Source organism: Nomascus leucogenys, chromosome 12, assembly GCF_006542625.1.
Source record: "Nomascus leucogenys isolate Asia chromosome 12, Asia_NLE_v1, whole genome shotgun sequence".
In the NCBI taxonomy this organism is placed as follows: Eukaryota; Metazoa; Chordata; class Mammalia; order Primates; family Hylobatidae; genus Nomascus; species Nomascus leucogenys.
The window spans coordinates 74,543,867-74,570,563 of record NC_044392.1 but is presented as its reverse complement, the minus strand read 5'-3'; the positions used below and the strand labels follow the sequence as shown (position 1 = coordinate 74,570,563).

The 26,697-nt window shown below is 38.6% G+C and overlaps 1 protein-coding gene across 3 annotated transcripts in view; it reads left to right on the top strand.

Moving 5' to 3' along the window:
* CDC14A (cell division cycle 14A) overlaps nt 1–26,697 on the top strand; it is a 169,235-nt gene that overhangs the window by 48,226 nt on the left and 94,312 nt on the right. For all 3 annotated transcript variants that reach the window (XM_003260116.3, XM_003260117.3, XM_012500327.1), the window contains exon 5: nt 21,970–22,049. In XM_003260116.3, the coding sequence (XP_003260164.1) occupies nt 21,970–22,049 (80 nt within the window). The remainder of the gene's footprint in view (nt 1–21,969; nt 22,050–26,697) is intronic.

Sequence of the window (26,697 nt, the reverse complement as noted above, 5' to 3'; positions counted from 1 at the left end):
TTATCCAGTCATATAGCATGTCACCGAGCACTGATGGTCTTGGTATATTATACTACATCTAAACCATAATAGTCTGCAAAAAGATTAGAAACAGCCTGCAGTGTGGAAGAGTAGAATCTTCTATTTGGAAAGCAGTGTTATAGTGTTTCAAATACACTAGTCATACAGTTTCTTTTCCAGCTAGCTTTTGAGCTTTGATTCTGGCTAATGGGGCTAACACCCCCAAAACTTTCGTGTACCAACCAGGTACAATGGCCGTTGTTCTCATGTTTACTTTGGTGATGTCCATGGATGTGTTGGGGTATGTCTAAGTGCAAGGAGTGATAGGGGAATAAGAGAAGCAAGAAATAATATAAAGTAGATTGGGCTGGTATCTTAGGACAGAGTTTTCCAAGCTTTATTCACTGTAATTCACTATAAGAAACACATTTTACATTGCAGGCTAGTACACACACACACACACACACACACACACACACGCCATTCACATGTATAATTGAAACAAGAGGTTCGTGAAACAATTCTTACAAGGTGTAAAGCGTACTGATATTTTATATTCTGTTCCATTTTATTAAAAATATGTCTTTACCCATCAAATTGACTTCACTGCTCACTAATGGGTTGTAACCTGCAGACTGCAAAACATAGCCATTGGAGAATCTACTTACTGTGCTTAGATCCAGAAGGTTCTTGAATGTTCTTAGGGCATTGGTTTTGGCATTGAATGAGCAGGTGATTGTTTGGTTGCTCTGCATCTAGGCTAGTTTGCAATTAACATGAATGGCTTAAGGAAAACTGAAAGTATTCTGAACTCCTCAAAGACTGCTCTCTCTAAACATCAAGATGCATACCTGTCTCTGGATGGTTTTTATTCAGTTGGTACTTGACTTTTTGGGAAAATCTGAGTTTGTTTTAAGCCTTCAAATAATATGATTTATCTTTTCTTATCTCATTTTCATTTGAATTGCTGTGTTACCCTTAAAGCCCTCTCATACTCCTCCCTTCTTCCTGGCAACCAAAATGTGCATTGATTCAGTTTGGGAGAACCTTGATTGAGAAGCCTGTAGTTAGGTCAACGATGTGGGCCCTGAGGAGCCAGCACTGAGCCTGCCTTACTGGGTCTGTCATTTTAGTATCTCACTGGGCTTAGTTTCTAAGTGTGGGCTGAAAAGTTATATAATGTCCCATTCACCTCAAGACATAGAATCTTAAACCTTAGGTTTATAAGGGTTTTCTTGATTGAATAATTTTAATTTATGTAAATTTTTATTTCAAGAAATGTTTTCTATTTGATAGAGTGAGTAAAATTGTGGCCTTTCCCCTATTTTGGAAAGTGAATTAATTCATTAAACCCCTCTTCATCAGTACTTTCTGAAATTTTAAATAAAAGAAGAGCTAACCGCTTGCAGTGAGCTCAGATAGCGCCACTGCACTCCAGCCTGGGCAATAGAGCTAGACTCCGTCTCAAAAAAAAAAAAAGAACTAAATGCAACTGCTGTTGAGTTTGCTGTGTGTTCAGTTATTTCTAAGATTTTTAGTGCTCAAAATAGGGTTGCCATGCTAAAAAACAGACTGTGGCCATGTAAACTACTAGGTTCTCATGTCAGCAACACTCTGTCTCTGTGTCTTTCTTAATTTTCTTCCTTGTTGCTCTTCTGTCTTAGCTTTGCTTTTCCTGTGCCTATCTTCCCAAACCCCCATAACAAATGCTTCTAGGGGGTTTTAATTTTTATTATGGAAATTCAAACTTTAAATTGATGAGGACTTAAAGCCAGGGATGTAGTTAGACAGCAAATTCATGGGTAATAAAACTAAATAGTGGGACGGCCGGCGCGGTGGCTCACGCCTGTAATCCCAGCACTTTGGGAGGCCGAGGCGGGCGGATCACGAGGTCAGGAGATAGAGACCATCCTGGCTAACACAGTGAAACCCTGTCTCTACTAAAAATACAAAAAATTAGCCGGGCGTGGTGGCGGGCGCCTGTAGTCCCAGCTACTGGGGAGGCTGAGGCAGGAGAATCACTTGAACCTGGAAGGCGGAGCTTGCAGTGAGCCGAGATTGTGCCACTGCACTCCAGCCTGGCCGACAGAGCGAGACTCCGTCTCAAAAAAACAAAACAAAACAAAACAAAAACAAACAAAAAAAACTAAATAGTAGGACTGGGAAAGTGTAACCTCAACCTCAAAGAAATATTTTAGAAGGGCTGCAGTACCTCATAGAATTATTTAATAGGAAATAATATTTGTGGTTCATAGTTTCAAATTAATGAGCAGACAGACAAGCCTTTCCATGTGAATATACATACTGTAGGATGAATCAGACAATTCTTTCAAGAGTGGGTGTACGAGTCATTTAGTGGTCCTGCTTTGGGAAATTTCTTAATTTAAGAAACCATAATTCCCTTCTCTGATAAACCTTTCCTGATGTTTTCTCTCTAGTTTTTCTGCCTACCCCTCACTCACTGCCTCCCAGCTCTTCACTGTCATTTTCTTATTATCTGACTTAGAACATGGCTCATTTATAGCTTTTCTCACTTCATTTTGCAATTAATTGCACATAATATGATCTACTAGGATGAGCTCCTTGTAATTACTTGCTTTGCACACTCACCCTTGTAAGAATGAGCTTTTCGAGTAAAGGGATAACTCTTACTCACATATTTTTTTTTCTTCAACTTTTATTTTAAGTTCTGGGGTACATGTGCATGATGTGTAGGTTTGTTACATAGGTAAACGTGTCCCATGGTGGTTTGCTGCACAGATCAACCCATCACCCAGGTATTAAGCCCATCATTCATTAGCTATTCTTCCTGATGCTCTTCCTCCTGTGAGGCACAGTGTGTGTTGTTCTTCACTATGTGTTCATGTGTGTTCTCATCGTTTAGCTCCCACTTATGAGTGAGAACATGCAGTGTTTGGTTTTTTGCTCCTGTATTTGCTGTGGATAATAGCTTCTAACTCCATTTATGTCCCTGCAAAGGACATGATCTCATTTCTTTTCTTTTTTTTTTTTTTTTTTTTTTTGAGACGGAGTCTGGCACTGTCGCCCAGGCTGGAGTGCAGTGGCGCAATCTCGGCTCACTGCAAGCTCCGCCTCCCAGGTTCACGCCATTCTCCTGCCTCAGCCTCCCGAGTAGCTGGGACTACAGGTGCCCGCCACTATGCCCGACTAATTTTTTGTATTTTTAGTAGACAGGATTTCACCGTGTTAGCCAAGATGGTCTCGATCTCCTGACCTTGTGATTCGCCCACCTCTGCCTCCCAAGGTGCTGGGATTACAGGTGTGAGCCACTGCGCCCGGCCTGATCTCATTTCTTTTTATAGCTGCATAGTATTCCATGGTGTATATGTACCACATTTTCTTTATCCAGTCTATCATTGATGGGCATTTAGGTTGATTCCATGTCTTTGCTATTGTGAATAGTGCTGCAGTGAACATACACGTCCATACATCTTTATAATAGAATGATTTATATTCCTTTGGGTATATACCCAGTAATGGGATTCTGGGTCAAACGGTATTTCTGCCTCTAGGTCTTTGAGGAATCGCCACACTGTCTTCCACAATGGTTGAACTAATTTACACTCCTGCCAACAGTGTAAACATGTCCATTTTTCTCCGCAGTCTCACCAGCATCTGTTGTTTTTTGACTTTTTAGTAATAGCCGTTCTGACTGGCATGAGATGGTATCTCATTGTGGTTTTGATTTGCATTTCTCTAACGATCAGTGATGTTGAGCTTTTTTTCATATGTTTGTTGGCCACAGATATATCTTCTTTTGAGAAATGTCTGTTCATGTCCCCTGCTCACTTTTCAATGGGGTTGTTTGGTTTTTTCTTGTAAATTTGTTTAAGTTCCTTACAGACTCTGGATATTAGACCTTTGTCAGATAGATAGATTGCAAAAATTTTCTCCCATTTTATAGGTTGTCTGTTCACTCTGATGATAGTTTCTTTTGCTGTGCAGAAGCTCTTTAGTTCAATTAGATCCCATTTGTCAATTTTTGCTTTTGTTGCAATTGTTTTTAGCATTTTCATCATGAAGTCTTTGCCCCCTGCCCACGTCCTGAATGGTATTACATAGATTTTCTTCTGGGTTTTTATAGTTTTGGGTTTTACATCTGAGTATTTCATCCATCATTAGTTGATTTTTGTGTAAGGTGTAAGGAAGGGGTCCAGTTTGAATTTTCTGCCTATGGCTAGCCAGCTCTCCCAGCACCATTTATTAAAAAGGCAGTTCTGGCCAGGCACGTTTGTTTATGCCTGTAATCCCAGCATTTTGGGAGGCTGAGGCGGATGGATCACCTGAGGTCGGGAGTTTAAGACTAGCCTGGCCAACATGGTAAAACCCCGTCTCTACTAAAAATACAAAAAAATTAGCTGGGCTTGGTGGTGGGCACCTGTAATCCCAGCTACTCAGGAGGCTGAGGCAGGAGAATCGCCTGAACCTGGGAGGTGGAGGCTGCAGTGAGCTGAGATCGCGCCATTGGACTCCAGCCTGGGCAACAAGAGCGAAACTCTGTCTCAAAAAAAAAAAAAAAAAAAAAAAAAAAGGCAGTCCTTTCTCCATTGCTTGTTTTTTTCAGGTTTATTGAAGATCCGATGTTTGTAGGTGGGTGGTCTTATTTCTGAGTTCTCTATTCTTTCCACTGGTCTTTGTGTCTGTTCTTGTACCAGTACCATGTTGTTTGGTTACTGTAGCCTTGTAGTACAGTTTGAAGTCAGGTAGCGTGATGCCTCCAGCTTTGTTCTTTCTGCTTAGGATCATCTTGGCTATTCATGCTCTTTTTTGATTCCATATGAATTTTAAAATAGTTTTTTTTTTCTAATTCTGTGAAGAATGTCAATGGCAGTTTAATGGGAATAGCACTGAATCTATAAATGACTTTGGGCAGTATGGCCATTTTCACGATATTGATTCTTCCTGTGCATGAACATGAAATGTTTCTCTGTTTGTTTGTGTCCTCTTTGATTTCTTTGAGCAGTGGTTTGTAGTTCTCCTTGAAAAGATCCTTCACTTCCCTTGTTAGCTGTATTGCTAGGTATTTTATTTTTTGTATGCTAATTGTGAATTGGAGTTTATTCACTATTTGGTTCTCTGCTTGCCTGTTGTTGGTGTATAGGAATGCTAGTGATTTTTGCACATTGATTTTGTATCCTGAGACTTTGCGGAAGTTGCTTATCAGCTTAAAAAGCTTTTGGGCTGAGATGATGGTGTTTTCTAGATATAGGATCATGTCATCTGCAAACAAAGATAATTTGACTTCTTCTCTTCCTATTTGAATACGCTTTATTTCTTTCTCTTGTCTGATTGCCTTGGCGGGAACTTCCAATACTATGTTGAATAGGAGCAGTGTCTCACTCATATTTGTATCTCCAGTACTTAACATAGTGTCTGTCTGTGCTATTTTAAAAATTTATATTTATTTTTATTTTTTAAATTGACTTCATAATTGTACATATTCATGGGATACATACTCATGTTTTTTTAAAATGTACATGTAATGCTTTTACTTAAAAAAATCTTTTATTTTAGCTTCAGGGGTACATGTGCAGGTTTGTTTTAGAGGTAAATTTATGTCATAGGGGTATGTTGTACAGAATATTTAGTCACCCAGGTACTAAGTCTAGTACCCAATAGTTATTTTTTCTGTTCCTCTCCCTCTGCCCGCCTCCATCCCCAAGCTGGCCCAAGTGTTTGTTGTTCCCCTCTTTGTGTCCATGTGTTCTCATCGTTTAGCTCCAGCTTATAAGTGAGAACATGCAGTATTTGGTTTTCTGTTCCTGCAATAGTTTGCTAAGGATTATGGCCTCCAGCTCCATCCATGTTCCTGCAGATGACATGATCTTATTCTTTTTAATGACTGCATAGTATTCCATGGTATATATGTACCACATTTTAAATATGCATTCTACCATTGATGGGTATTTAGGTTGATTCTGTCTTTGCTATTGTGAATAGTGCTGCAGTGAATGTACATGTGCATGTGTCTTTATGACAGAATGATTTATATTCCTTTAGGTATATACTCAGTAATAGGATTGCTGGGTTGAATGGTATTTCTGTTTTTAGGTCTTTGAGGAATCACCACACTGCTTTCCACAATGGTTATACTAATTTACACTGCCACTAATGGTGTATAAGCGTTCCCTTTTCTCTGCAACCTCACCAGCATCTGTTATATTTTTTTGACTTTTTAGTAAAAACCACTCTGACTGGTGTGAGATGGTATCTCATTGTGGTTTTGATTTGCATTTCTCTAATGATCAGTGATACTGAGCTTTTTTTCTTATGCTTGTTGGCTGCATGTATGTCGTCTTTTGAAAGATATCTTCTCATGTCCTTTGCCCACATAATGAGGTTTTGCTACATGTAATGTATAGTGATCAGAATGGATCCAGGCAATAAGCATATAAATCATCTGACACATTAATAATTTCTTTATGTTGGGGACATTCAATATCCTCCTTCTAGCTATTTGAAACCATATATTACTGTTAACTGTAGTCATCCTACAGTGGGATGGAACACTAGAACTTATCCTATCTATTAATAGCTGTAATTTTATATCCTTTAACAAATATCTCCTTATCCCCTGTATTAGTCCTTTTTCACACTGTTGATAAAGACATACCTGAGACTGGGCAATTTACAAAAGAAAGAGGCTTAATGGACTTACAGTTTCACATGACTGGGGAGGCCTCACAATCATGGCAGAAGGTGAAAGCCACGTCTCACACGGCGGCAGATAAGAGAAGAGAACTTGTGCAGGGAAACTCTCCTTTTTAAAACCGTCAGATCTCATGAGACTCATTCACTAACACAAAAACAGCACGAGAAAGACCTGCCCTCATGATTCAGTCACCTCCCATCGGGTCCTTCCCATAACATGTGGGAATTCAAGATGAGATTTGGGTGGGGACACAGCCAAACCATATCATTCCACTCCTGGTCCCTCCCAAATTTCATGTCCTCCCATTTCAAAACCAATCATGCCTTCCCAACAGTCCCTCAAAGTCTTAACTCATTTTAGCATTAACTCGAAAGTCCATAGTCCAAAGTCTCATTTGAGACAAGGGAAGTCCCTTCCACCTATGAGCCTATAAAGTCAATAGCAAGTTAGTTACTTCCTAGATACAATGGGGATACAGGCATTGGGTAAGTACAGCCATTCCAAGTAGAATAAATTGGCCAAAACAAAGGGGCTACAGGCCCCATGCAAGTTCAAAATACGGCAGGGCTGTCAAATCTTAAAGCTCTAAAATGATCTCCTTTGATTCCATATCTCATATCCAGTCCTGCTCTTGACTCCTGTCACCAAGTTTGCAGTTGCAAGGCTTTCAATTTGAAATCAACTGCTTGTTAAAACATAGGAATGGACCCATCCTGTTCAAAGAATGTAGGAATATGTGATAACTCTCCTAATAGTTATCAATTCCTAACAGGAATTAGAGAATCCTTGAATCTCATCAGTTTGAATGTGGTAAAGTATTTATATTCAAAATGTCTGAAATTTTGAGAAATTCATCAGTACTTGCAAGTGAGTTGGAGTTTTAGCAGCAAGCTACGTATTTTATCCAGAGTCAAATTTTAAGTTTTTAGCCTGGGGACCTGGGAAACATAGTGAAACCTTGTCTGTATAAAAAATATAAAAGAATTAACCAGGTGTGGTGGTGCATGTCTGTAGTCTCAGCTACTTGGGAGGCTGAGGCAAGAGGATTGCTTGATCCCAAAACTTTGAGGCTGTAATGAGCTGTGATTGTGCTACTGCACTCCAGCCTGGGTGACTGAGTAAGACTCTGGCTAAAAAAAAAAAAAGAAAAAAAAATTTTAATTTTAGTTTTTTTTTTCCCCAAGAAACATATCTTTGAAATGTAATGAAAATAGTGACAAAATGGGGATAACATTTTAAAAGTTTCTAAAATCGTTTTGTTTTACTGCCTCCAAGTCAGATATATGAATTTGTTTTTTTCTTTTTCCAAGACGGAGTCTTGCTCTGTCGCCCAGGCTGGAGTGCAGTGGCACAATCTCAGCTCACTGAAACCTCTGCCTCCCAGGTTCAAGCGATTCTCCTGCCTCAGCCTCCCGTGTAGTTGGATTACAGGTGTATGCCACCATCCCCGGCTAATTTTTGTATTTTTAGTAGAGACAGGGTTTCACCATGTTGGCCAGGCTGGTCTCACACTCCTGACCTCGTGATCGCCTGCCTCGGCCTCCCAAAGTGCTGGGATTACAGGCGTGAGCCACTGTGCCCGGCCAGATATATAAATTTTTAACAAAACCCAAAAACATTTAGAATATCCTGGTATTGGGCTGTGTTTAAAAAGTATATTAGATTTTACACATGTGTACTGATGAAAATATTTTACTTGTGAATTAATAGAGGAAATTAAAGTTGTTAAGATCCTTTTTACAATTAAAATTTGGGGGATTTAACCACGATGTTGATCACCGAATTCTCGCTATTAATTCAATTTAAAAAATTTTTATCTCCCTCCTGCTCCTTTTTATTAAGGAACATTGGTTGATCTAGACCTCAGGTTAAGTACAAGAACTTCAGGATGAGATTGGAGGTCTCTGACTTTTACTGTGTTACTCTAGCAATGCAGAGAGTAATTTCCCCTCTGAAGAACTGCTCTGGTAGAGCTGTATAGTGATTTTATTTTATTTGTTTTGTTCAGTTATAGGAACAGATACATCTTAGAGAAGATCAATACATCTTAGAGAAGATCTCTCCCTGACCTACCTAACCACCCCGCCCCTCTCCACTCCCCATCCTCACCATACTGGTAAACGTGGATAAATTAACTTGTCACAGGAGGCAGAACTGACAGGCCAAAGAGCCTCCTATATTATTGGCATTTCAGTCCTTTGCCTCTACCTTCGCAGCCCTCAGCTTACTTCGACACCCATAGTGCAAGGGAACACTGTTGTGTGAATAACCGCTTACCTCTTTTCTCTTCTATCTCTTTCTTGTTGTCTCTGTGTACCTTTCCCTCTCCATTTTTGTTTTTATTTTTCCTACTGGTTCCATCTCTTTCTCCTTCCTGCGTTCTGACCACTTCTCTCCTATTGCTTTAAAAAGTGTTTTTTCTTCAGACAAGAATGAAAGGAATCTCCTATTGGTTTGTTTTTCCTTCTTTTTCCTCCTTTTTTAGTTGGCTGTCGGAGTTTTTTGGGTGTGTGTAACAGAAATTGACTCTGACTTACTGAAGCCCAAAACTTACTAATGAATTTCCTGGAAGTTTAGTCAAAAGAGGGTAGTAGAGGGCTGCTGTGGCCTTCCCTTCTAATAAAAACTCTTTATTCATTTTAATGGGAAATAATATTTTCCTCTCTCCTTTTGTGTGATTCATTTGTTCATTCTTTCATTGAACAAACAGTCATTGAGCACCTGGGCCAGACACCCCTTCTGAGCTCTAAGGATATGGCAATGGACAAGAGAGACAAAATCCCTGTCCTGACAGAGCTTAGATTTTGCTGGGAGAAACAAACAAATAAGAGGTCAGTGATAATGGCAAGTTGGTGATGTGCTGGTGACTGGCTGGCTACTTCAGATTGGAAGTTCAGAGACGCCTTCTTTGGGGTGGTGATGCTGATAAAGAGGAAGAACATTCTAGGCAGAGAACAACACATACAAAGGCTTTAGAGTGGGAATGAACTAGGAGAGGCTGAGTGAGGAACCAAGACAAAGCTGCTGTGGCTAAAAAGGCTATAATGCAGACGATGAGGCCAAAGTCTCTGCCAGGGCTTGTATGTGAGAGCAAGTTCGGATTTTATTCTTTGTGACCTGTGGGTCTCTAAGGGAGCTGAAATGACCTGATGTACACTTAAAAACACTTTAAAAACGCACCTTTTATTTTTATTTTATTTTATTTATTTATTTTATTATTATACTTTAGGTTTTAGGGTACATGTGCACAATGTGCAGGTTTGTTACATATGTATCCATGTGCCATGTTGTTTTGCTGCACCCATTAACTCGTCATTTAGCATTAGGTATATCTCCTAATGCTGTCCCTCCCCCCACCCCACAACAGTCCCCCGAGTGTGATGTTCCCCTTCCTGTGTCCAAAAACTCACCTTTTAGAATGTCACTTGAAGCTCTCCATGGTACGGTTATCTGTATCATTCCGATTTCTCTTATGCTACTCTGCCATAATGCTCTGATTGCTTAACCTTTAAAGATTTTTGTGAGGAGTACTTAAAGTGGGGATCTCCTGGGATTAGATCTGAAATGATATACAAGGGATATGCCATGAGGTCAGGAACATACTTGCTTTGTTCTTGGTATTATCCATGGTGGCTGGTACTGGTAGGTCTTTGCTGAATGAAGAAATGAATTACCTGGTGTGTAGAACTGTGGAAAGTTCTCTGCTTTTCTCCTTTTCCTTCCTCCTTCCTCATTTTCCTTACTACCAGGAAACCTGACATGCAAGTCTTGTTGCTCATAGGAAGATGGGGGTGAGAAATTGCTGGCCAGGGTAAAGGGGGGCTGTTTTCTGGAAGTAGTGAGGTCTGCCTACGGTAGTGAGCCAGAATAGGAGGGAAGTTCCCAGTTACTGCAGGGAAGGTGGGTGAACTTCCTGTATGTTTTTTATATATATATAAATATAGGGTATGTATGCAATAGATCTGTTGGTTGGGTTTAAGTTACTTTTATTTAAGCTGTAATTGTTTCAGTTCTGCTGTTTGTGGAAGTTAGTAAGCCAAAGTATGTAGGGAACATGTTTACTTAAAAAAATCTATGCACATCTAAGAATGATTAATTCTGCAGCTACTCGGGAGGCTGAGGCAGGAGAATCGCCTAAACCCGGGAGATGGAGGTTGCAGTGAGCCGAGATCGCGCCACTGTGCTCCAGCCTGGGTGACAAGAGCGAAACTCTGTCAAAAAAAAAAAAAAAGAGAGAGAGAGAAAAGGATGATTAATTCTGTTATCTTCTCGAAGGATAATACTGTCATGTGGCACATGTTTGAACAGTTGGGGCTAATGCACAGAAAAATTGCCACAGAATCTTTTCTGCAAACACCTGACTGATGGGTAAAACTCTTGTTTCTCCTGCTTTCTCTAAGCAACAACTCTTGTAAATACTGGAAGAGAACAACCAGTTCCTTGTTTGTGTGCATTGTTAGTTTTCTATTCTTGAGTAAGTTCAAAGAACAGTAGCTTACAAGTTACTATGATTCTAGACCTGAGATTTAGTTCACATGCTTTGTGGCTTTTGTGTTAGAAGTTTGGATAACATCTCACCTGCAAACTTCCTGAAATTTGAAAAAGAATAAGATGACTATATTTGAAAAGGCTTTTTAAAATTTTAATTTTAAAACAATTTTATGTACAGTTCCTTAAGTATATACTCTAGTTACTAAAATAAATACATTGGGTTGCTGGTCTACCACCTTCTCTCTTCGAGGAGATCACAGACTGCCTAAAGTTGCCATAAGTACATGAGAAGCAACCCCCTCAAGTTGGGTTCCATCCCTGGCAAGTTTGGTAGGCCTCCTCCTGTGTATTCCCAGGAAGTTTATGATCTTTCTTGTTCACTTTTCTCCCCAATTACTTTCCTTCCAGTGACAGCAAGAAAATTTCCTCTCATATTTGCCCTGCTTTCCACTGCCTCAGATTTGAAATCAGCAGTAATCATAAAGCCAAATACTGAGGAAAGTTATGCATTTTGAAGCAGAATTGTATATAATTAAGTACCAATCAAAACATTAGAAATAATTCAGGGTTCACTTTAAAGCCATTATAGATGTATTCCTTGATTTCTTCAAGTTTTTCTAATTTAGCATTCCCTCAAGTGTTAGCATTGAGGGAAGAGAATTAACTTAAAAAACTAACACACTTACTTAATTATTTTAGTTTTAATTTTGAAAATAGTGTCTTCTACATTATTTTAGATATATGCCTTTAATGATAAGAATATATTATCATTTTTGGACTAGCTTAGGAAACTTAAAATCTTAAGATTTTGTCTTTGGGAAAATATTTCCAGAAGTCAAAATATTATCCTTGGCAAGGCACAATGGCTCACGCCTGTAATCCCAACACTTTGGAAGGCCAAGGCGGTAGGATCGCCTGAGCCCAGGAGTTCGAGACCAGCGTGGGCAACATAGTAAGACCCCGTCTCTACTTTAAACAACAACAACAAAAAACAAAACAAAAAACCCCGTATTATCTTTTACAAATAAATGTTTGGAGTATAATATATTTGCAATTTAAAGACTTTCTATAATTGCTAACAGGTGTTAAGAGGATTTAAACATCCAGTCCTGGTCTGTTACAGTGGATCTGCATCACCATCTTCATTACAAAGTTATGGTTCTTTGCCTTGTAAACTTGATCCAATTCAGTCCTGGGTTTAAATAACATACTTTTTTTAATTTTCTTTCTTCATTTGGAAAGTTTTATGAAATGAAGCTCGTGCTATACCCAGAAGTAAGCAGTGAAACTCAGCACCAGGAGTTTTTAACATGAAACCATTCAGTTTGGGAGTATGTATTATTCAAGTGATATTCTGGAGTGAGTCTGTTTTTGCGTTTTATATAAGGATTACTTTTGGATGATGAATGATAAATGTTCTACAGGGTTATATTTAGCTGCATGTTGTAACATAACAGTATTTTGCTCAGCTTGTGTGAGACTAAGGGACTGAGGTTATTTTGGGGTCACACATTTTCTTCTTTCCCCCTTTAACGTGTCCTTTTAGGTTTCTGTGTATTAAGAACATTGGCTTGGTGTTTCCTTTGTTTGCTTTATAAGGAGTTGGGCTAGTTTACTGTCACATAACCAGCTCAGTGAGGTCTGTGCTGGTACGTGAACTCACCTCAGGCAGAAGAGAAGCATTGTGTCACTGAGACAATGCTAGCAAGAGATGTGCATTTGTGCTGGCTGTAGCTGTCAGTTCTGGAAGGATATCTTTTTAGGCTGATTATGAAAATTTTGGTTGTAATCAAATTAGATGGGAAGACACACATGGCTAATATTGTCTGCAATTCTCCCTAAATTGCCCATCAAAAAATTCCCACTGGTTTCACTCTAATTATACCCATGAGAGGGGTGAGAGAGTATTTCTATTCTAAACGAATTGTCAAATAAATAAAGTCTGCTCTTTGTTGACTGTATGCTAAATCCCAGCTTCAAATTAAACTGTGAAGAGATGTCACATGAGGGTATTTCAGAGCAAACAGCACCTCAAACAAAAAACATAGTCATTTCTAGACCTCATTCTTGTAAGGATTCAAATACTGAAAATTGTTAAGTATTTTTAGGGTAGAAATAAGCGATGTCTATAGAGACCTGATGTCAGGTTCTGCTTAACTTCTATGATTAGCCTTGCCTCCATATTTGTTAAGCAGATATATTGTCTTATGCTTTGCTGACTTCATAATCTGTAATTTATAATGGACTCAAAACTTGAAGAACAGGAAGAATGACTTTCTTTTACAACGTGTTCAACCAAAGACCATAGGAAACAAAAGACATTCATTCTTACTCTGTTTTAATTAGACTATTTAGCATGATAGATTTAAAATAGACTGAATATAATACAAGTTTTAAATACAGTTGTGTTTCTGATTTGTAATCAGATTGACTTATCTAATTCATAAGTGATTAACACTGAATATTTCTATTTCCACAAGCAATTAGAACAAAGTGGAATTGTTTATGCATTTGAGAAATGTATAACTTTTTCCTACTTTTAAAAAATTATAAAGTTGAATGTAGATATTGTTTTCTGAGTCACTGGATATAATGAGAGGAGATGATTAGGAAAATAATGTTGCTAAAAATAACAAAATTAAACAATTTGTTTGTGTTTGTGTATCACAATTAATGCTGTCTTTAGGAAAAAACAGTTTATAAATTAAGTGCCCTGACATTTAAGAAGTCTGAGAACCAAGTTTTGGGAGCCAAGGAAGAGACTTTAAAAGTTTTATGTTTCAGCTTTTTGCAGAGTTTTTTGCCTTGCAGTGTATTTTTGTGATGGACTTCTGTTTTTATGCTGGACTTCTTTTCGTGGACTTGTGTGATTCATTCTTTCCAGGTAACTGGTGAGTGCTTTCCTTTCCTAAAAACAAATCCAGCCAGGGAATCTAATTCTTTTGTTCACGAGACATTCAAATAGAAAAAATGAATACAGTGCTAGTAACAGTAACTCGCTTCTTATTTCACGTACTTTGTTGCAGAAAGACACGGCCCACCTCAGGGATTTTCTGATATTTTGATAATGGGTTTGGTAAAGCAGGGGCCAGTGGCATTTATTTTATGGATGTTGATACTAAGGCATCAGGAGACTAGAGAGGCTGTTTAAAGAGGCAGAACTGAGAGTAGGATCAACATCTGTACTCTATAATCAGAGGGTTGAACTAAATCATGGTCTTATTAGGGACATTTACAACCTCATGTTCCGATGTTTGTATACATAGACGGGCTTTAGGGTGAAGGTGTGAGAAATAATAACAATGTGGATCCAGATTCACCCAGAGACAGATGGTGGAAAGGAAAAAAAACATTTTGGGACCAAAGTTTATCTCCTTTTTGTTGTCCCTTGCTGTAGAAGAGCTATGTGCTAGATATAATTTTGAGCACTTTACATACATTATTAATTCATTTATTCTTCCCAACAAACAACCTTATGTGATAGTTACAATTATTATCCTCAGTTTATACCTAAGGTAATGGAAGCATAGAGGGTTAGTTTCATGCCACTCATGGGGAAAGAACCTGTGTCTATGTCATGCTTCCCCTCATATAAAACGCCCACTATTTGTGCAATCGTCCATCATTTTTTGAGTGTGTGCTACATTCCAGGCATAGCGTTGAGTCCTGCAGATAAAAAAGAGATGGAAACCTTGCTGTCATTAGCCTTACAGCCTACTTGGGGAGACAGGCTCAATCAAATAACCACAGAAACAAACTGGTTATGAATTTGAAGGAGAAGGGCAGAGAGCTTTGAGAACATAAGGCAGGGGCCTGATCTTATTGGGTTGCCAAAAAGACTGCCTCACTTTAGAGCTGTGATCCCAAGGAAACGGAGGAGGTGGCATCTAAACACTGCGATGATGCAAGGTAGGCTCAGGTTGAGTCTGGTCACTTCATAGGCCATTCCCAACCCCCTTTAAAGTCCTTGAAGTCAGTGTCTTTAAGCTCCATAATGGAGATTTCAGACTCTCCCTGTGCCCTCATATATGTGCAGGTTCCTGTGCAAATTGTAAGCGTTAAGTAAATATATATGCTGATTGAATTACAGTCATCTGTGGTGATTTGTGCTCTGTTCCACCTCCTGCTGGCTGCGTTTTATCCCATGTTGGAAGTGGCTGAGTGTGGCTTCAGAATAGACACAGAGGAAGTGGGAGAGTGATTATTTGGATCAGGGAGTATGCCTTGACTAAATACTTTCTATAAGCAAATACAAATCATATGAGTTAGAGCTTTTATTTTTTAAAATCAGTCTATTACTTTCTCTTGAAGCACATCATTGGTGAATTGACTCTATTTGGCTTGATGTTTTCATACAACTGGGCTGAGAAAGTTAATTTTACTCCTCTTTTGGGCATTCCCACAATAGTTGTAGTGATATAGTCTTTTAAAATCTCATTCACCAATTATTAATTAAGCTGAATTAACCCTTTGGGGTAGATGCATTCTTATCCTTATGTGTTTAAAGTAGCTGTTCATTAAACATAGGTTTTTTTGCTGAGCATCTGTCTGACAGGAGGCATCTGAAAGTTTATAAAGGTATGGGAAGCTTGGTTACTTGAGCTCCAGAAGTTTTCCACTTTAGTCTAAAGGAAACTAGTTACAAAAGAGCTGTGAGGGGCCCATCAGGATGTGCTTATGAATTTCTATGAGGGAGCCAGACTGACTGTGTGATCTTGAGCAACTAATTCTCAGTGCTTGTCCTGTAAAATGAAAATGGGAATAATAATGGAACCTAACTCGGGGTGATGTGAGTATTAATGAACCAAGTTATGTACAGTGCCTAGAAGAGTGCCTGGCACATGGTATATACTGTTAACTTTTTGTTTTTCTCATTGTCATTATTGTGGTCATTATCACCTATAGTTGAGTGTCATATTCTGGAGTCTAAAGGGTAAGGGAGAAGGTTCTGAGTTGGAGAAGAAAGGCATCGTGGGACATAGTATTTGAGTTTAGGTCTAATGAAATATAGGTCTAATAGGTAGAAATGGTGAGGAAAGTATTCCAGAAAAACAACAACAACCTCAAATACCGGAGATATCAGGTATGTTTAGGGAAGGGTGAGGAGTCCAGGCTAGCAGGTAGGGTTCATCTGAGGAAAAATGACAAATTTACCTGAAAAGGCAGGCTGGGACGATATCTTGGTGAAGGGTTGGCAGTCTGGGCTGGGGTTTTTGAGCAGGGTTGAGACTTTCCGAGCCCTGCTCTGGAACTACTGGAGTAGGCAGGAGGTGGAGGCAGAGAGAAATGGTGTTAGTCCTAGAGTATGGTGATAAGGGTTTGAAATAACGTGATGATGATTGTCATGGAAGAAAGGTCCAGGTAGTTCACTGAGGAACTAATGAAATTTAAGACTCAGGGCCTTTTCTTGCTTAGTTCCCTCTCTCAAGATGTTGGAGGGAAAAATTTTTGTAAAATTTGAAAAGATGTTTGTATCCTCCATCTTTGCTCCCCAAATGATGTGTTTCAGGCCCCCAAAGCTGGATCTACCCCATAATATTGAAAGAGACTGTGGATGGCCAGGAGTGGTAGCTCATGCCTGTAATCCCAGCACTTTGGGAGGCTGAGGCGGGTGGATCACTTGAGGCCAGGAGTTTGAGACCAGCCTGGCCAACATGGCGAAAGCCTGTCTCTACTAAAAACACAAAAAAATAGCTGGATGTGGTGGTGTGTACCTGTAATCCTAGCTACTTGGGAGGCTGAGGTGGGAGGATGCCTTGAGCCTTGGGGTTGGAGGTTGTAGTGAGCTGAGATTGCACCACTGCACTCCAGCCTGGGTGACAGAGCCAGACCCTGTCTAAAATAAAATAAAATAAAATAAAATAAAATAAATAAAAAGAGAGAGACTAATTGTGACTGTGAAGAGAGAATCAGTCTGGGTATTGACTTGATGTGGGTATCACGTGATGGAGAGGCCAAGGTCAAAGATGGCTTTTGAGATTCTGGGTCTGGCTGACTGGGAGGAACCCCTCATAAGAAAGGGGGATGTTGGGAGCAGCCAGTTAGGGTGCAGTAGTTTCAAGCCAAGTGAGTGCTCTGCACTGGTTAGCTTCACCAGTAAAAGAAACATTTTCTTCTTACATCTGCCCACCCCCATCCTCAATTGCAGTTTTGCAAGCATGATAATTGTAAGTTACATGGTGCTAAGGAAAGGACTCAGCATTTCTGCTGATTAATGGGCTACAGCCCAAAGCACACATCATAGTGACGTCTTTGTAATGTCCACAGTTAGTATTCTGTGTATGCTAAACCTAGTTGTCTGAAACTTGTAAAGGAAGTCTCTCCTTTTTTGGTATAAGTCTTCCATATTTGGTAAATCATAGTGCTTCAAGACTATTTTAAAGTTGTAACATCTGTTTTCTGGAAATTGTATTTTGAAGGAATTTAATTGACTCAGACATGGTTGGAATGCTAATTTCAAAGCTATCGTGCCAGTGTTCCAGTGGCAGCACCTACCTGGGAAAGGTTATTGTTAGCATTTGTTTCCTCTTTTTCACACAAGTAAAATATTAAACAAATAAAATTGAAGAATACTCTTTCAGATGGCCGAATTGAATCCTTAAGAATATTTTCACTTTCCAAGTCACAAAATATAAATATAATTAATGTAGAGGCACACATTTCACTTTTAAATATATATATATATTGTTTGTATGTGTGTGTGTTGTGCTTTGCTGAAGAGGTGTTTTGTTTTTTTTTTTTTTTTTTGGAGGAAAAATAGCACCTAAAAACAAAGCTAAAAACATAGTAAAGTTTGAGGCAAATGTCCCCAGAGAAAGATCATTAGCAAATTCATGACCCAGAGTCTGGTTGAGACTTCTCTATGAAGCCATTTGTTGTTTTAAGGATCTCCGCTTGTGTATTAGAGAGATTGAATTATCTGAGTAGAGAAATATAGTTGTAAATTCCAAAATGCTTCAGAAATTCACATATTATTTTGGAGCAGGTATTAAGGGTTTAATGACTGCAGGATTTAGTTTAAAAAAAAGATTTTGAAGTATTTGCAGATGAATTCTAAGAGGATTCTATATAACTTCTCATGTTGTTCTGGTGTTCCTCTATAAAATTAGTACAAACTTGATATCTGTTACATTGTTTCTCATGGTGTAGTAAACACAAATATTTAAAATTGTAAGAGTTATGCATTTTAATATTCATTTATGTATAGACTCAGTGGCAGGTTTTCCCGTTTATAGCAATGATATAAAACATTTTACGTCAAATTGATTTAAGTCAAAAGTAAATGTGTGTTTAAAAAGAATGAATGGAAGTACATGGTGGTACCTATGGCAGAAGTTGGGAAAGTTCATGATTAACCGATGGGCAGCATTGGCTTACTGGTAAACAATATAAATTGTGCTGGTTTGTAGTAGGGTAAATTTTATTTTGCTGTTTAATAAAACCTCATAGCTGTTGATAATATATATGTTAAGATACTGGCTCTTTAAGAACCTTTTATTAAAGAAACTAAAAGTTATTTAAGTTCTTGTTAAACAGAAAAAAGTCACTTTAATTGGGTAATTCCTGCTCGGTTACAAATAAAAGTATATGTTAAATGCTATATTACTAATATGGTTTCTAGGACTTCTTGGCAAAATAGGGCAGTTTTATCAAAGTCATGCATGTACCACCCACTAAACTGATGTGGTACACCAAACATTATCTGTGCAAATGCTTTTGTTAAGTTGTATTAGTCAAAAGTTTGGGGAAATTTCTGGTTTGGGTTTATATATGTTAATACCTAGTGAGAAAAGTAGACAGCATATTATTTCTTTCCCCTTAGGAGCACAAGAGAAAAATTCAAGATATTTAGAAGATGCTTTGAAATTAATTTCATTCAGAAAATAGTTTTATGATTCTGCTGAGAGAAGCCAAAAATATTTTTAGAAATATTAGAATATCTGGTAACAAATTTTCAAGCATTAAATATAGATTTTATTTTTAGAAAGAGTACACATTTAATGTTGCATAACTAATTTACTTACTTCACATTTAAAAAACAGATTTGTGTATGTCTGTGAAAAAGACAATGTGTTGATAGTAGAAATATAAGGTAAAAAGTTCCTCTTTCTCCTTCTGATCCTTCCCCTGCCCTTTTCCTCAAATACGACGACAAACTGTTAACAGTTACAGTTTGTAGTCACCTAAGTTTTAAAATGAAATGGAATGAAATGGCATTTAGGAGCTTGGAAGAGTGGAAACCTTTTTTCCAGACCTATGCTACCAACTGAGTTTATATTTTCAGGCAGATATGATGAAATTGCTGTGGGCTTTGGAGTCAGCCCACTGTTTGAATTCTGTTTTCATCCTAGAGCAACAATGCGAGTTTGGAAAGTTCCTTACCTTTCTTATTAAATGTCACTTTTCTTCTGAGCTTTAATCTAGCCTAGTCTGTCTCTCTCCTCTATTTCTTTTCAATAAGGAGACATGTCTAAGAAGATCTGGCATAAGAATATGTGACATATTTTATCCTGGAAAAATCGAATTTGGTATTTTAATGACCCAGCATGCATTCATGCAGTAATGCACTCACTCATCAGGAGAACATTTCCCCACTTTGCCCAAATACCTACCTTCAGGTTGTGAAAGGTCAACCTGTAAAAGATGCCCCAGGAATCTTCCTGGAATTTAGATGGCCTCTGTTGGGTTTCACTTTGCACTCATTAATAATTGAGCACTGGGATAAAAATAAAAACAAAGGGTCTCATCTTGCAGTGTGAGAACATGGGCCATGTGTGCTAAGTCATGCAGGTAAGATGAGGAGCAAAGCCCTGTGGGGTAGCCAATCTAAAGAAGCATTCTTTGTGGGCTGGTGCCTCCCTCTTGCAGAATGACTCCCTCAAAATTAAAGGGAATTAACGTAATTGCTCCTGGGGAGGAAAATGCATTTTTGCTTTTCAAAGGTTGCTGTCTAAGCTTTAATTATCTAATCCACACACAGAAGCTTTCTACAAGCAGCCCTCCCTTTTAGCAACCAGTCACCTTTCAAATACTGCAGCATCTTTAGGCTTAAGAAATCACTGCATTATAACCAATTCTGTTACATAACCTACCCCTTAGGGTACAGTAAAACCTGTTGTAATGTTGGTTACTGAAAATGGTCTTTAGAGCTAGTGTTGGTTTAAATGGAGTTTTGTAATTATTTGAGCTGCAACTGGAGTGACAATTCTCCATTTTTAGAATCTATGCCTCTTGTCTGGCAGCACTTTTAGTTATTTCCTTTCTATTGCTTTTTGTTTCACACTCAATAAGCTTTGGTTGGTGTGTGCTTTATCAGACCTTCATGTTTACTTGCCAAATGAATATGGGGTTTTGTTACTAAAGTTAGTATTTTTAATCTATTTTTTCTTTCTTTAAAAAACTCAGAATGGACTCGTTTTCTAGTCCTGAAATATTAATAGGTAAACGTATAATATATTCTTAGTGAAACAGCTTAAAGCTCAAAGAAGGTTTGTAAGTAGAGGAAAGCCGTACTGTTAAGAATCAAGACTCTGCCATTCTTGTCATTGAAATGCATAGGGTTTTGATGTTGGGACATATTAAGGAAATAGTGCCACTAATTTTAGGTAGAGAAGATTGTAGGAATTAAGCTCGTTTCTGACTATAGAGGAAAAGGGCCAATGCCATCGGCTCAGAATTAAAAAATTAAATTGCTCTTGGAATAAAATCGAGCTCTTCCAGTGGTTTGTATTGCTCTTCACATTCCGGCCACTGCCTGGCTTTCTCCCGCCCCCTCTCCCCTTCTCTCAGTCCTAGCCACACTGACCTCCTTTTCCTCCAGCTTACCAGGCTCTTTCCCACCTCAGGGAACTTGTCTTTGTCATTCTCACGCCTGGATAGCCATTCCTCCTTCCCCTTAGCTCTTCCTGTGGTTCTCCCCGTCTAGAGTCTAGATCTTACCCTGAACATCACCCAGAGACCCCTCCCTGACTACCTTGACACAGGTAGCCGCTTTCCAGGCCCCCGTTTATTTCCTTTTCAGCATTTACCTTAGACTGTATTTATTTTTGTTGATTATTGTCTTTGCCCCACAGGCATAAATTCTATTAAGGGAGGTGCCAGTACCTGATACAGTGCCTGGCATATACTGTATACTCAGTATCTATGTATATTACCTGGGAGCTGTTCACTGGTTTTAAGGACTCTTTTTTTGTTTGTGTCTTTAAGATTAGTTCATCTTGTTGGACCAGAGGGATTTAAGTAGCTTTGGTATCAAAATCCAAGATAATATGTTTTCCAATACCGTTACCCATACACATTTTCACCCATTTTATTGTGATTTTATTGAGTGTCTAGAGAGCAACACTGGCTTTCCTCAGAGTAGGCAGAAAATTCAGTAGATACCCCATGGATATTGTGCTCACTGTGAGAAGTCTTTCAAAATTTACCAGGCACAGAAATAACTCACGGCAGGTCTTCGATGAAGGTCGAGGAGGTGTGCGTTGGTCTTTGGTGAGCACACGGTATATTATGAGGGTACAACTGTCCCTGCCATTGTGTCTGTTCAGTGTGCTTTTGTAAAGAGCCTGGGATGGCCTCTTCGTAGATCTGCCCTCTGTCTCTAAGCTTACCCATGGAGAAGACAAAGGCTGCTGTGCAGCTTCATGCTGAAAAGGAAATGTTGGCAAGTTGTTGCTTTGTAAAGATCAACACTTATCACCGTAACAGTTGTCACTCAAAGTGGAGGAAGTGAAATGCAAATTTGGTGAGTAATTAGTTTTGTGTCATTCTTGGGTGTTCTAAATGTTGCTATTTATCTGTCTTAGGTAATCTATTTAAAGAAGACACCAGAAGAAGCCTACAGAGCACTCCTGTCTGGCTCAAACCCCCACTATCTTCCATTCAGGTATAACTCCTGGTGAAACTTGGGTTAAGCTTTTGCTACAGAGCTGGATACTTTAGAGTTGGGTTGTAGTGTTTTTTAATTGTCTTAAGATAATAACCATTATGTTATATGGAATGAAATGAGATGGTAGCTTTTATTATTTCATTTTGTAGAGTTTTATCCCCCTAGCTAGCAAGAATAAAAGAGCTTTCTTCTTGTAGGAATTTATTTTTTTCCTTGAATCCTTTCTATATCTTTACAGTTTATGTGAAGCACAAAGAGTGCCTCATTTATAAGCTAATAACCATGTCAAGATTTGTTGGATTTCAGTAATCTACATCATTGATTCATCCATTCATTCTTTCATTTCATGAGCAGTGATTGAGCTCTGGTCACATGTCAGAGGCTGGGGATATAGAATAAGACCCTCTAAGATTCTTCAGGAGCACCTGTTTAGTGGGGACCCTAAATCACCAGTTTGGCATACAAATCTGACTGGCATCCCCAGGAAGCCTTTCTCTCATTACCGTGTTTTCTAAGTATCATCAAAAGAAGATCTTTTAAAAATTTGGGGTGAACTTGAGCTCATTTAAAAAGTAGAAGGGGACTGGGTGCAGTGGCTCATGCCTGTAATCTCAGCAATTTGGGAGGCTGAGGCCGGTGGATAGCTTGAGCCCAGGAGTTTGAGACCAGCCTGGGCAACATGGTGAAACCCCGTCTCTACTAAAAATACAAAAGTTAGCCAGGCATAGTGGTACATGCTTGTAGTCCCAGCTACTTGAGAGGTTGAAGTGGGAGGATCGCTTGAGCCTGGGAGGTCGAGGCTGCAGTAAGCTGAGATCGCCCCACTACACTCCAGCGTGGGTGACAGAGTGATACTCTTTCTCAAATACATACATGCATACATACATACATACATACATACATACATAAAGTAGAAGTGACCATACATCAAAACTCCCATAACACTTACCTCTGCTAGAATTGTGAATGATTCTAATATTTTTGCCTTTTTTGCTTGTGTGTCCAAATCTGCAAGCATGTGTATTGCTTATTGCTTATTATTGTTATATTACCATAATTAACCAACACAATAAGAGAAAGGAATGGGAGTGACTGAGAAGACTCTGCTTGTCTGTCTTCCTCATTCCGCTGTAAACTCTCAGAGGGCAGGCCCCAGTGCCTTATACTTAAAAGCACTTTTAGTAAATATTTGAATGAATACATTAAGACTAAATCCCTTAAGAGTCAGGGGATTCTCATTCTGCTTCTGAGATCACAGGAGGTAGGGTAAGACATGGGGAGGGAAGAAGCAACACCTATTGTGTTTAATTAAAGTGAAGTCAAGGAGTAAGGCATTGGGATTTGGACCCTGAGAGGAAAATATTCTGAAGCAACCTAGAGTCTGAGGTAATCAGCCGTGGAAGGGCAGATAAAAAATGACAGATAATGTAGATGAAAGTTTTAATGGTGAAGACAAAGCTTATTTTTCCTTCCACTTCTAATGGCTCCTATACTTTGAAAGTCCTTTGTAAAATATAATCCTATTTTTTCAGAAAGGGGTAATAATGCTAATAATTCTAAGTTCTAAGCAAAGTGGTTAGGAGTATATACTGTGGAGGCAGAGGAACTTCAAGCAGTTTGAAGCCTCATTCTGCTTCTTGCTGTCTGTAGTAAATAAGTATCTTGGACAAATTACTTATCCTCTCTCAGCCACAGTTTCCTTATCTGTAAAATGGCTTCAGGTCTAAACTAAGGATCAAATGAAGTAATAAATTTATCCTTCTGCCTAGTGCAATGTTTGGTTTTTGTTTTTCTTGTTGTTAGCATTATACTATTATTACTGTTAGTAACATAATTAATAGTAATAGTAATTATTATTACAGAGTCTCACTCTGTCGCCCAGGCTGGAATGCAGTGGCACACTGCAACCTCTGCCTCCTGGGTTCAAGAGAATCTCCTGCTTCAGCCTCCTGAATAGCTGGAATTGGAGGCCCCCACCACCATGCCTGGCTAATTTTTGTATTTTTAGTAGAGATGGAGTTTTGCCATGTTGGCCAAGCTGCTCTTGAACCCCTGGCTTCAAGTGATCCACTTGCATCAGCCTCCCAAAGTGCTGGGATAAAGGTGTGAGCCACTGCACCCAGTCAAGAACTAGAATTTTTAAATAATAATACCAGAATAGAAGAAAAGATAGTAAGATAATTAATACTACTTAACATAGAATTGATTTCAATTCTGTGTAAATACTAAATTTATAGCCTATTTTTCAAATATTTTTTCACTCAAATACTTTTATGTAAATATTTGAAAATATAAATACATTAACATAGTTCAGAAATTTAAAAAATCTATAGAAAGGTTTAAGTGAAAATTCTCCCTCCCATCCTTGATCCTTGTCTGTCTAGTCCTTTCCAGGTAACTTCTGGTATTAGTTGATTTGATATCAGTCTAGAATTTCTTTATGCATGTATAAGTAAATGAAGATATGCACCCATTTCCTACTAAAAATATGCCTTTGAATGTAACTCTAAGTTCTATCTTTTTGATATCTTAGGATACCAAGAGTTGTATTTACATTAAGCTGCATTTCTAAATCTAGACTCTTCATAAACCACACATTTGAAACAGAAAATACCACAAAGTAGTGCATTTATAATTTAGTGAAGAATTTAGTTGAAAGAATACTACTAGTTTTCTGGAAACTTAATTTTTTTTATTATGCTGAGATAAGATGTGAATTGTTTTTAGTCTATAGCTCAGGCCAACTAAGACTAATGGACTTCTATCAAGAATCATCCTCATACTAAATTCTGGGCAGCCATCATTGCATTGGTCTTCATTATAATCTGGGTTTTATTATCACCAGGTTTTAAAAAAAAATCCCATTTCTTATGAAATTACACTTTTGTCTTCATTGTCTAGATTTTTTCAACTGATGATATGTTAACACCTTTAATTAAAAATGAGAAGCCTTAAAGAAATTTCTATTTGGATGTAATTGTTTTATTATTTAACATTTTTTAAAAATGAAGATGATTTTGAAGGCTTGTTGAAGGTGTGGTTGGTATGTTCATATACACTTTTCACCGAAATGTCTGTGTTCCCATTTGTGCTATATATTTTAGTTTCTTTCTAATAAAAAGAGTTTTATGGCCACTGTGAATTTAAATAATGCTGTTTTTCAATTTTTTTTCACTTTGCAAACATTTATCTGGGCAGTCACTTCTGTAAAGCCTTCCTCATTTTTCTGGAGAGGCTTGGCAGGTCCTTTGCCTGTGATTCCCTGTTACACTTTATGTATTACAAGGCTACATACAATGTTAAAGCAAACACCTTGTATTATAATTATTTGTTTGCATGGCTGACTCTTCTCTTGAGGGCTGTGGTTGGTTCTTTTCCTATTTTGTCCTGAGGGAGCAAGTATACTAAAGTATATTTATTGCTTTTTCGGTGCCAGTCACTGTGATAGTCCTATGGATCAAAAGATGCTTAGGACAACTTGGTACCTGCTGCAGGAGAGCTCAGTGTATAGTCTGTATACATGTATAGGTGTGTAAAACAGTTACAGTGCTTTGTTAGAGTTAGGAGAGAGGTGTTATGGGAATACTGAGGAAGGAGGTTTAACTCTGAAATTGGGGGGTGGGAGAAGATGTTAGGAATAGGCCTCATGGATTGCCTTTCATGTTAGGATGAAAACTGGAGAACAGCAATTCAGGCACTGATTTTAGGTGCTATGCTTATTTATTCATATGGCATAGGTTGTATAATGTTATGTTAGGTAGGATATATAATACGAAGTTCACAGTATGGGTACATTATTATAACCAAAAGGATGATCTGATTTTATTCCTACTTAGATTCTATTCACCTAGTTAAAATTAACAAAAAATGAGAATTGTGTAGCTTTACTGCCTATTCTTGATTAAATTGACTTTAGAGATAGTTGAATTTCTGGCTTGTGTGACAGCAACGAGTGTTGTGATGTCACTTGTGAGTCAGTCTTAGGATGTTCTGTTGGAGGGTAGTTGTGTCAAAAACTATATTCACTTTTTTTTTTGAGACGGAGTCTTGCTCTGTCACCCAGGCTGGAGTGCAGTGGCGCAGTCTCGGCTCACTGCAAGCTCCGCCTCCCGGGTTCATGCCATTCTCCCACCTCAGCCTCTCCGAGTAGCTGGGACTACAGGCACCCACCACCACGCCCGGCTAATTTTTTTTTTTTGTATTTTTAGTAGAGACGGGGTTTCACCGTGGTCTCGATCTCCTGACCTCGTGATCCGCCCGCCTCAGCCTCCCAAAGTGCTGGGATTACAAGCGTGAGCCACCGCGCCCGGCCACTGTATTCACTTTTACTGAGAATAGCCAATGTGTTGATTAAGAGTGACTTCAGGTGAAAATCAGGGGAAAGGGGTGTTTTTCATCTACCTTAATTCTTTGAGTCATCCATTTTCAGTGTTGGTTTGGCAGCTAGCCTTCAAGGGAACAAGAGGCCTTTCAGTTCTGGGGTCAGACTTAGCAGAGTTTGAATTGACAAACCGGGTATGAATCTTTTTAGGTTCTCTTCCTTTCAGTGTACTACTAAATTATAGTGTATACTATTGAGCAAACAAAGCCATATTAATCTCAGCTCGTCTAAAGCCCCAGGAAACCAGTGACCCTTAGTGGAATG